Source organism: Lepisosteus oculatus, chromosome 29, assembly GCF_040954835.1.
Source record: "Lepisosteus oculatus isolate fLepOcu1 chromosome 29, fLepOcu1.hap2, whole genome shotgun sequence".
NCBI lineage: Eukaryota > Metazoa > Chordata > Actinopteri > Semionotiformes > Lepisosteidae > Lepisosteus > Lepisosteus oculatus.
The window spans coordinates 3970231-3981956 of NC_090724.1; the positions used below are offsets into that span (position 1 = coordinate 3970231).

Genomic DNA, 11726 nt, shown 5'->3' on the forward strand with positions numbered 1-11726 from the left:
TGGGTGTCTGGATAGCTTGTTGGAGGTGTGCAGACTGGAACTTGCATCCCGTCCTTCCGTCACACCGAACTTGCAGAACCACGAAAGGTAGGTAGCGTGAGGCGTAACGCATCTGATACACGTATTCTGTTACTCCAATCCAGGTAACCGAAGGCACAGTATTAAAAAAGCTATAGTCTAGTTCCTGTACTTCCTTTTCCTTATAGTGGCCATGTCAGTAGTACTTTTCTGTGCGAGGAACAGCGGCATCAGGCGCCGTCTAAATGCATTTTCTTTAAACGCGAATCGTGATATTTCAGTCTACAAAGTAAAAGACCCGCGTGTGTCTGAATCAAATCGATTTCACGACTGAGACACAGGCGTCACACAGAAGTGCTTCTCCTTCAGCGTTAACGGCTGTGTAGACTGAAGTGACACCGGTTCCCGCAGCAGATGACAGACCGGACCGCTCTGCTGTGTAGGGTGCGAGCGCACTGTCGCATGTCTTGAAGGAGGACCGCACACTCTTTTTCCAGGAAATGGCTTTCAAGAGCATAAAGAGCTTCTTTCTGGAGCTGGAGGGCCCGGAGGACGCGGTGTACAGCAGCGGAGAGGTGGTCGCCGGCCAGGTGGTGCTGGAGCTGAACCGCGAAGTCAAGGTGCGCTCCCTGAAAGTCATGGCCAGGGGTGTAGCCGTGGCACACTGGCTGGAAAACCGCACCGTGGGCATGAACACCGTCTACAACGACTACACCTCCAAAGAGACCTACTTCAGGAAGAGGCAGCACCTCATCCGAGGTAAGGGAGCGTGTGAACCCCTCACGGTCGACAGCAGAAAGACTCCTGACCCTGTTGGTCCTGTTGTTGAGTGTACATATGGTCGACATGTCTCTTGAACTCGTAATGTAAAACAAGGCCGTTACAGGGGGAAAAAAAGGAAACCTAAATCATTTCGGTGCTTTGATATTATTCTACTGCGTGAAGCGCATTGACGGTGAGTTAAAAATGTCGTATAACAGCAACAGACTGAAGTGCACTGAATGTTATTAATCATTATTGGATACAACTCGTCAATACGATTTTATATGTTCCACTCTGCAATCCTGTAATCCTTATGGACTAGGCAGAACGTTGGATAGTGATGACAAACAATGACTTGTCTACCTTAACCCTAATTTCTCTACATTGAAACCTCGGTAATGCTTTTCCTAATTCCTAAGTTTCACATTAAGAACCTGTTGTACCTGCACTGCACGTATTTGAGAATTCTCCCCCCCAAAAAAAATCCAGTCTGAAGAATTGACATGCTAAAAGTTCCCTTTATCCCCTGTTTGCATATATAAGTGGAAATTCAGTTTATCCAAGTAGTTTGCCAACGAAAGGATCATTCCATTCCATGTTTATTTTCTGTTCAACTTCATTTCAAAGGTTGCATAGTTTTATCAAAGCTGCAATACCACAGAGACTCTTGCAAAAGACAGGCTTCTGCTGGGATTCCCTGAATGTGTGCTAATAAGAAACCTAGCCTCCCTGCAGGACCAGAGAAATGTAAATAAATAATGTCACGGTTAATATTTTACTGCAGCTCCAGCATGCTCCGCTGATGTGTGTCATGGCAAACACTGCTACAGAAGGGAGCAACTCTGGGTAAACAAAGAAAATCAACACAAGTACAGATCAGTTCACTTTAAAAAAAAAAATAATAATAAATACATTCACTTTAGTTCTAGATTATCTGTGGTGGTAGAAATTTAGTGGGCTGGGGAAAAAAAAGTGTACTGGATTGTAGTTTCCAGAGCTGTGGATCTGTTAAAATGACCATGTGTATTGTTGTACCTCTCTGCCATAGTGTTTAATACTAAACAAAACTGAACCAATGTGGAAAATTCCACACAGCTGGACAGAAGCTAAGGATGTCATCTTCCTGTAATTAAAGTATTACATCCTTCCAAGCCCTGTATGCAACCGGTTGAGGTAATGGTTTCTGCAGATGAGACGGGGAATATCAAGCCAGCAGAGTGTGTTTAGCTCTATCCCCTCTTATAGTAAATGCTTTGTCTGCATGTAGAAGACTTTGATCTGTGTGTTCTGGGTGAACTGGACTTTAGGAAATGCACAGATTCAGCGTTGTGGCCGTGCCAAGACGTAAATGGAAAGGTACAGCATAAATGTTTAACATGGCACTGTCCTACATTGAAGGCTGGAATCAATATTTGTTCTTGGGCCAACCTGATGGGTTTTTTTCCATGGCATGGGACTTCAGATGTTTACAAACAGAAGGGGGCATGGGGGGGACTGATGCCTTTTGTTGTCAAAGATGAGTAGGACTTGCATTTATGCCATGTCGGTAGTCTGCAAAGGGAACAGTTCGGCCACCAGCTCAAAGAACCGTTTCTTAGCACCTTCAAAGGGGTGTATTAGTGCTTTGTAATGAAATACTTCAATTTTCAGTTCTTCCACTTTCACAAAATTGCGGATGGGAATATTGCTTTAGGTATTGGAAATCCTAAATGCATTTTTGTTTTGCCCATTTCCACATACGGTCTTGTCCTTAAAGAGGCTTTGATTCACAATGACCAAATTGGAAGATACTACCGCCCTCCATCATGCATGCGCAGGGGAGACAGTTTAGAGATGCTGTGTCTCTGGGGGAACGGCCGAACTCCATGCAGAGCTGGATTTGAATCCTGGAGCAACAGTGTCCCTTAAAAATGCCACCCAAGCAAAGACTAAGAGCCTTAAATTGCAGCCATCAGCAGCACTTTTTACTCATACAAATCTCCTCTTTGATTTGCATTTCAAGAATCTATTAAAAGCAATGGTGAACCTTTTCCATTATGCAAACCTATAGGAAAAGCAATACTGTCAGTTAAAGACAGTTTATCCTTGACTGGTCCTTTTTTTTTTTTTCTGAATCTCTAAACGAGAGCGATGGACTTTAGATCTCCACTGTGTTTATTTATCTGACCTGGTTACCCTAAAGATTGTATTTTTGGTTCTGTCTAGGCATCCAGAGTGTACAGTGAATTTAGTGGCTCGCATACTTTCTCTAGTCTTGGGAGTTTTTAATCATTTCTGCTTTTATTGTTCTTCACCCTGTGATTTCCCCCCTTATAAATGGGCCTCTGAATAGATTCCCTGGGAATGGGCAGGACAGTTTTTCTACCACATCTTTATAATGCCATCTGTTTCTTAGCACACCTGGGCTTTATTTTAACACTGTGTGGGCAAATGTCCTCTTTTTGTTGAGGCTTCATCTTGCTCATTTGGTATTTCAGGAGTGATTCTGAAGAGCCTGGAGCTTCTGTCTCCACCACCCAGCTGGGAAGCCAGTTCTACACACCTACAACTGTTGAAAGAAATTTTGTATCGTTTATCCTACAGTAAATTCATTCCTTTTTATTTTCCTAGTGTGAGCCCTAACAACACCACACACACTATACAGATGTGAAATAGTCCCCTGTTTCAACCCTGTCTGTATTCATAACAATTTGGTCTACAAAGATAATCTGCTTTTTTCTAAGATAAAGAAATTAGTTTCCCTTAAATTGGCCGTATGACAATCCTCTGATACTTCCCGCACTTTTTTTTTCTGTCCTTTTTATTTGATCCTTTTGTATTTGCATTTTTCACCTTCCCATAGTGAGACCTTTGAAATAGGGCAAAAAAGCTCTAATAAATATTGCAGACCCACGCTACTTGGTTGGTTAAATTATTAATGAGCCCCCAGTCACTTTGACTTATACTAACACTGTATTTCTCTTTTCAACCAGCAGAAAATGATTTCTCAGTTGTTTTAAAAGCCCGAACAGCGCAAGTTCCCAACAGGAGAACAGTGTGTTTCTGTAGACTGTGCTCTCTGTATCAAGGTGACGATATGGGCTTGGGTGTGTTTGCTTGCTGCACCCAGAGGCCTCTCTGCTCTGCTGCCACAGCTGTTCCTGTTTGCTCAGCCTGGAGAGTTTTAAAAAATGCCTCTTCCGTTGCTGGAGAAACTGGGCTGTAGCACATGGTAGTGTGGTTTTGTTTCCTGCAGATAGTGACCTGAAACCTTGACGTGCTTCCTGCTGTAGGAGATGTGTGTGTCGAGTTTCATCTTGCCTACCCAAGATAATTTGTATGAAAAATGTTAGAGGGAAGGGGCGTCCCTCCGGCGACTGAGTTCTTTCAGGATTCACTCCAGATTAGGTCTTTAATATCAATTTATTGGTTAAAAAGAGGCACAGCAAATGCTTAAATGCACTTCACTCTAACAAGCCCTAGTTGTCATCTCCTTCCGAGAAGGCTTCATTGAGGACGAGCCGTGCACTGGAGCTCCGATTTGTTTGTCGCCGTCTTCTGAGCCCCCTCTCTTGGCGAAAGCAAACGTTTTTAATTACGCTGTTCAACCAAAACCAAACGGGCTATTTTGATGGATTTAGACTGGGAATGTGAAGTATGTGTTCCGTTAAAAAACGAAACAAAATAACCAATGCAAGCTTGCAACGTGCCGAACCCAAAAGTGGCGCAATGCTGTTGGGGAAACCCTTAAAGGGCCACTGATGGACACTGACTGTTTTCGTTGGTGAAGCAGTGTAGATACGTGCCGCTAAAAACGTTCTCAACTGCACGGTACTACCGCAGATGAGCCAGATGCGGGGGTGTGGTGAAACGGGAACATCTAGCAAGTTAAGATAAGCAGGCAAACACGCGCCCCAGTGCACGCACACTCTACACTGCAAGTTCCAGCTGGGGATGGGGCACACCACACACGTGGATTGATATTGGCCACATATCGCTGCACAGCAGCCGGCGGTTCTGTTTCGACTTTGTTTGCCGGTATTGGAATGTTTCTGGTGCTTCAGTTATCCCTCTAACTCTTCATGTACCAAGATTTTTTTTTTTTTTTTTTTTTTTTAAATCTGAAGAGGCTAGCAAAAACTAGAAATTCAAAACACCCTTGGGGCAATTTGTGGGGAAAAACATGGGTGTTGGGCATCTCATGTCCATCTTCTAGATGAAGTGATTTTAACCAGGCATACAGAGCTGAGCTGTGTAGTTAAAAGTAAACATTTTAGAAGAAGGGATGCCATAAAAACATGGTAATAATGCACTAGTAAGGCCTCTCTTAGAATAATGAAGACCTGTTTGGTCTCTGGGATTTGTGCAGAGAAGCGTAAAAAGATCCATTCTGGGGTTTCAAGGAGTGTCCTACACTAACAGACTGAAGGAACACAAGCCTTTGAGTCTCGTGGACAGGAGACTACAAGGGGACCCGATACAAGGATTCAAAATCCTTAAAGGCATTTTGACAAAGTCAGAACAAACACTGAAACACAAACCACAGGACACAACTGGAAACTGTGTGGAAGAACAGGAGGCCACTGCCTAATGGGCTGAAATGGCCTCCTCTTGTTTTCTAACTGTTCTGCTGGGCTATCTGAGAATTAAGGCAAATGGGAGGTATGTTAACATCTCCCTATCCTCATTGAAAAGGTGTCATTGCACTGCCCGTTTTAGAACGGGCCAAGAGGATTATGTTGAAACGCCCTCATAGCAGAAATGTCTAATATTTGTACAATTTGATAAGGACTAAATTATTAATCCAAATCGTGGGGGCCCCTAATGACTTTGGACTTGCCCGTGTTTTAACTGGCATTTTTGTTTCCTTGTTGTACTTTACTCTTGTTGCCTTGGTCCTTAAGAGACCTGTCCAGTCAGCTGAGTAAATGGGTAACCGTGTTGCTGGGATAACTCTTCAATCTTTCATCCATCCCAGAGAGTGAGTCATGCATCCAGTCTGCTTAACACTACTATAACCACAACAGCGCTGTGCTGTTGTTGGCTTGTGTATGGCCTTCACATTTCCGAGTTGTATTTGAATGACGGTTTTCAGGAAACTGTTCTGATACCTGTAGGGGGCGGGAAGAAACAACTTTGGTCGCTGACAAGGTCTCTGACTTTCCCAGCTGTTTTCCGATATTGCAGTTCTTTACCTTGGTCTTGCCTGTTAATTCTTGGGTGGGGAAAAATGCCCCCAATAGAGGAAGAGCATTTGTTACAAAGCTCAAAAGGTCGTGAATGGTCTATTTTTCTGTACGAGAAGTAAGCTGATTTTTTTTTTTTTTTTTTTGGTGCTACTTTGGTCTAATGTAATACTTGGTATTTGCAGTACAAATGTTCTATGCAGGGCAGCATGGTGGCCCAGTGAAATTACTGCTTCACAGTGCTGGGGCCCTTGGTTTAATTCTGGATGTGGGGTCCTGTCTGTGTGGAGTTTGCATGTTCTCCCTGGATTTGTGAGGGTTTTTACTGGGTGATCCGGTTTCTTCCAACAGTTCAAAAACATACTGGTAGGTTACTTGGCTTTTGGGAAAGTTGGTCCTGGTGTGACTGTGTGTCTGTCTGCCCTGCGATGGACATGCTGTATCTAACTGCTTGAAATGCAGTTTACTGAGAGTGGTGTGGTTAGATTTTCAGGTTGGTTGATTGGAAAAAGCTGGGTTGAAATATTTAGGTTAATGCATCAGTGATCCCAAAGATCAATGAGGAAAACTGTAGATTGAAGAGTTCTTTTAGTTTTGGAGCATATTCTGAGATCTGAGGATTGCTTTGGCAGAAACTTAATGCAAACTAAAAGTTGAGAGCAACTGGTTCTGAACAGAACCTTCACATTTAGGCACATGTTGTCGGGTTCAGACTGTACCGAATGTGTTTGGCAGTAATGTGAACTCTGTGTACACAAGAGGGCGGGCTGTGTATGACTGTGAGGGAAAGTTATGCAGACAACTGGAGTTCCTACTCTTTCGAGGCGTTTGACTGCTCGCAACCACAAGGTGGCGACACTCCATAGTGCTACCGTTTCAGCCGAGAGAAGTAAACAACCCCCCCCCCCCAAGGTCTAGAGATGTTCATTTCCTTATTTCGGTTAGCTACACAATTTTGAAACAATACGTTCCATAATTAGAATAGTTCAATGTAAGTAAATCGCAAACCCAACACTGCTGTACATTTTAAATCGCTGCATAATTCTAACAAGAGTTGATTCCTCAAGAGAACATAACGTGCCTTGTTCAAGATCTTTGGTCTAGAAAAGCATTTTATTTCTACTGTTAAAACCCTGAACTAAAGATAGATTTGTTGCATATCGGTGGGGGGAGGGAACGAGTTTTAACTTTAAAAAATTTTCATCTCGTCTCCGCGCCTCCTGATTTTTTTTTTTTTTACTGGTCAAAATAAAAGATAAACCGACCGCATCTAAAATAAAAATTATTTTAAAGTGCCTGCCTTCTCCGACATTTTCTTTAAATGGAGGGGGGTGGAAAAAACTTTGAATACAGCTGGGAACCCTTTAGTCCCAAGAAAAATAACAAGTCTCAGGGCATGCTCAGTCAGCTTGTTTTGCTGAAAACCTGGATCCATCAATCACCCGTTCCGTCTCCACACCCAGGGAAGATGTTTATTAGCCAGCAACAGTCTTTTCGCCTCGGGCCTTACATAATAAATTCAGAAGGACCGCCCCTTGACAGCGTGTTAAAGGTGCTGGGACAAGCCCTCTCCGCTCAGTTTTGTTTTGCAAGCTCTGTGAGCAAGAAGCGGCTCCCAGCCTCGTTTATTAAAGCGCCGTACGCGTGCAGCGAAGCGAGCACAGACCTTGACCAGCTCGCCCGGACCTTGAGCCGCAGAGATGATCTTCGACAAAGTGAAAAAGTTTGACATCGTCTTCGACTCGCCCGAGGTGGACTGCCCGCCGGTCTTCAGCAGCGGCGACGTGGTGTCCGGCAAAGCGGTGCTGGAGCTCGCCGGGGAGACCAAAGTGGACTCCATCAAGCTGCATGCCGAAGGGTTCGCCAAAGTGCACTGGACCGAGTCCCGCAGCGCCGGGTCCAGCACCGCCTACACGCAGAACTACAGCGACGAGGTTGAATACCTGAACCGCCGGGAGGTTCTGCTGCAGGCAGGTCAGTCGAGCTGTCACTGAGCAGCAGACACTCGTGGGTCGCTTCTGCCTGCGCGTCCGGGGGCTGCGCTCGTTTGCCCGCAGCAAATAATCGTCTCTCCAAGACAATGGGGTGTCTTGTTAATTGCAGTTGCGTGTCCCAGGTCACGTATTTATTTGCCGGACCTCGCAAGTTAAGTGCCCGATCTTATCTTCTCTCTGTGTTTTTAGTTTCGGTACAGATTTTACGAGACTTGTCGAACTTCAGCACAACCTAAAGCCGTTCAAAAGCACTTTTATTTTAAAATTGTGGCATCAACAAGATTTGTTTTTTGTAACGTATGTGGCAAAAGGCTTTGTATGGTTTGATAACGCGCAAAATCCAGAAGAACTGATAACCAGATTTGGAGAAGTGTATAGTCTTGTGTCCATTCCTGGAGATTATGTCCGAATTCAAGGTGTTTTTTATATTGTTTTTAAAGCGCAAAACATTTTTTAATTTAATGGTATATAGAAGTATCCGCATTGCAATTTATGAAGTTATGAAAACTGCTGGCTTTGCACAACCGAGAATGGTTATAACAAATGGATATTTTTTTTTTTTACCAAAGATCCAAAATTGTTTAAAATACACCAGTAGAATAAAAGGTGTGTTAAGATGGTTTGTCCTTGTTATTAAAACCCAAAATAAAATGGAGTAGAATTTTCTGTAGTATTTAGCTGCTAATAACTAGAGATGGATAAAGCATTTTGAAGACTACTACATGTTCGTGACGGATCGCTTTGTGTTTTGAGAATTATTGATTCAAAATCACTTGGTCAAAGTTTGGCACCAGACAAAAGCACTTTCTTCGCTGGGGCAGTATTATCAACCAGCATTACCCCTGAAGTTCTCAAATTGCACTGTCCACCCTGTTCCAAGAGCACTGCCTTCAAATGTAAACAGGCAGAAGTGTGAGCTGTGTGTTTTGAGAGTCTGAAGCCCTTCCATCTGCTCCTTGGGAGTAACGGCAGTGGAAAAGACCCAATTCTGTCCCAAGAATTGCTTCTGGATACCCTGACCACATAGATGGGCTCATCTCTGACCATATATGGGGGAAAAACTTGCATTTAGTTTTATAATAAAAGCAGCATAAATCAAAAGCTTTTTGAATTTTGTTTTCCCAGATCACGGTGATCTTACTGTGCTGGCGGCTGGAAGACACGAGTTTCCATTCAGCTTCCAACTTCCTGAGGAGTAAGTGTGTGCACCGATTCGCTCCTACCATGCCCTGGGCTTTTCAATGTTGTGTTTCAGTGTATTTATAGTGTGCAGTTCCTCCTCACACATGCCCACTGAAAACAACTAGATTCTCGAAAGCCAGTGTGGGTTTGTGGTAATGCACCATCTTTCAGGCCCTACAGAATGTGCTCATAAGACACGGAAGTAAAGTCTGTGCATATCAAGTGCTGAAACGGATATTCAGGATTTTATTTTATTTGTTCTTGTTACTAGGACCCTAGTGACCTCCTTTGAGGGCAAACATGGTAGCATTCGTTACTGGGTGAAAGTGAAGTTGCACCGCCCCTGGGCCACAGTGAGGAAGATCAAGAAGGAGTTCACGGTGATTGAGCCCATAGATATCAACACCCCGTCCCTACTGGTAAGGACTGCCGGACTCTTCTTGTTCGTGTTCCCTGTCTCTCCGTGCCCACCCCGAACGTGCAGTCCTTCACTTTCTCCTCTTCCCATCACAGGCCCCGCAGGCTGGCACCAAAGACAAGCTGGCGAAGGTGTGGTACCACAATTTTGGCCAGGTGTCGCTCACAGCCAAGATCGACCGCAAGGGCTACACACCAGGTAGGGAGCTGGTGGTTTTTTTTTTTATCCTTGGTCCCTTTTAGGATGGCGTCTCTCCAACTGGAGTTCCCAGAAATGGGAAAAGTTAGCGGGCAGACGTTTCTCTCGGGCATGAGTAGCTCATTTTGTTTTACCCGGGATCCCAGGGCAGCTAGGAGACCCATTGAAAGTGGAGACTGATTTCAAAACGGGTCAACCGGCTGACATGTTGAGAACGCCCCAGGTTTGAAATGCCACCGTGCTGGTCTGGATTTCAGCATCTCCTGACCGCTTTTCCCTCCTCCTGCAGGCGAGGTGATCCCCATCTTCGCCGAGTTCGACAACGCCACGTCGAGGTCGGTGGTGCCCAGGGCCTACATCACCCAGACCCAGACCTTCATCGCGCGGGGAACCATGAAGCAGAAGAAGGCGATCGTGGCCACCCTGACGGGGGACGCGGTCGGCGCCAGGAAGAGGGAGACGTGGCACGGCCGCGCCATCAAAATCCCCCCCGTGGGGCCCTCCATTCTGCAGTGCCGCATCATCAAAGTGGAATACATGCTGCGGGTGAGCGGCCATCAGCGTCTTGCTGTCCAGTCCAGCTCAGTGTTTCAGAGAGGGGGGGGGGCGTCTTTGAAGCTGCATGATCAGAATCAAGACTTCGGTCATTGAGCGATGCACACAACGCCCAGTAATCGGCTCTCTGCAGATCTTTGTGCCTGCGCTAAAGAGGGCCCCAGTCCTTCGGTTGGGATCTGGCGGGTCTGACGGCGACGGCCTTGTCCCGACAGGTGTGCGTGGACGTCCCGGGCACCTCGAAGCTGTCCCTGGAGCTGCCCCTGGTCATGGGCACCATTCCGCTGCACCCCTTCGGCAGTCGCACCTCCAGCGTGAGCAGCCAGTACAGCGTGAACCTGGAGTGGCTGCGCCTGGCCATCCCGGAGCAGCCGGAGCGTGAGTGCACATTCCTCTTCTCCCAGACCCTGTCCCGCGCAGGAACCAGACCTAGGGGGCCGTTTGCCTCAAGTGAGGAGAACGTGGAGCAGGTCTAGTTCCTAGTCATGTGGCAGCTCCCAGCTGGCAGCCCCACTGGAGCTCAGCAGGAGTGAGCCTGGTCAGTACCTGGATGGGAGACTCCTGGGAAAGCTAGGATGTTTCTCAAAAAGAGTAGGGGTGTTATCCTGGCCAAATTTCCCCCCTGGGCTTTACCAATCATGCCTCCTAATAACCCCCCTCTCTGAACTGGCTTCATCACTCTGCTCTCCTCCCCACTGAGAGCTGGTGTGGGAGCGGACTGGTGCAATCTGGCTCTATCGCCTCATCCCGGTGGGGGCTACACACTGGTGGAGGGGATCCCCATTACCTGTAAAGCGTTTTTAGTAGAAGTTGAAAACCATTCAGTCCACAAGCTGGTGGGAAGGAATCTTGCTGCACTGACTCTGTCTTGGCAGTGGGAGTAGATGAAAGATGGAGACGATAGCAAGAGGACTCAGATCTGTTTCTCTCTTTGTCTTGCAGCTCCTCCTGATTACAACACCATCGTCTCCGAAGAGGAGGCTGAGCAGAACATGACCCCCCCACCAGTGGAGGAAGACTTCACGGGGATCCTGGAGCGTCCCTTCTTCGCCTATGTTCAGGAGTTCCGCTTCAGACCGCCTCCGGTTTACAGCGAGGTGAGCCCCCCCCCGATACACACAGACCTGTAGGGAGGAGAGCATGCTGGACACCCTTCAAGGCGACATGTGCCTCGTTTCCCACTCCAGCTAACTTCCCAAACCCAGCAAGGAAAAGCAAAACCCATTCCTGCTTTTTTCATATTACACAGTTTACAAATATGCATTTACTGAATATAGCTGGAGATGGCCAATTTGTGTTAGACAGCTTTTAACCTTTTCCTGTTTTCAGACTGCTTTGTTATTTCTAATACTGTGACTTTTCCCCGTATGACTTGGGCCCTTCTTTTAGTTTCCTTTTAAATGCAAAGTACAGAGAAACTACGCTGAGCTCCAT

General features: G+C 46.0%; 1 protein-coding gene across 2 annotated transcripts in view; it reads left to right on the plus strand.

Annotated features, from left to right (window-relative positions):
- Positions 1-11726, plus strand: part of arrdc2 (arrestin domain containing 2) — a 13334-nt gene continuing 1608 nt past the window's right edge. The window contains exons 1-8 of one of the 2 annotated variants that reach the window (XM_015365595.2): positions 1-87; positions 516-777; positions 9065-9134; positions 9393-9540; positions 9635-9737; positions 10027-10283; positions 10508-10670; positions 11235-11389. In XM_015365595.2, coding sequence (XP_015221081.2) covers positions 519-777; positions 9065-9134; positions 9393-9540; positions 9635-9737; positions 10027-10283; positions 10508-10670; positions 11235-11389 — 1155 coding nt within the window. In that variant the 5' untranslated portion in view covers positions 1-87; positions 516-518. Of the gene's footprint in view, positions 88-515; positions 778-4873; positions 7920-9064; positions 9135-9392; positions 9541-9634; positions 9738-10026; positions 10284-10507; positions 10671-11234; positions 11390-11726 lie in introns of those variants that run through there. The other variant, XM_006639949.3, reaches the window with a different exon arrangement.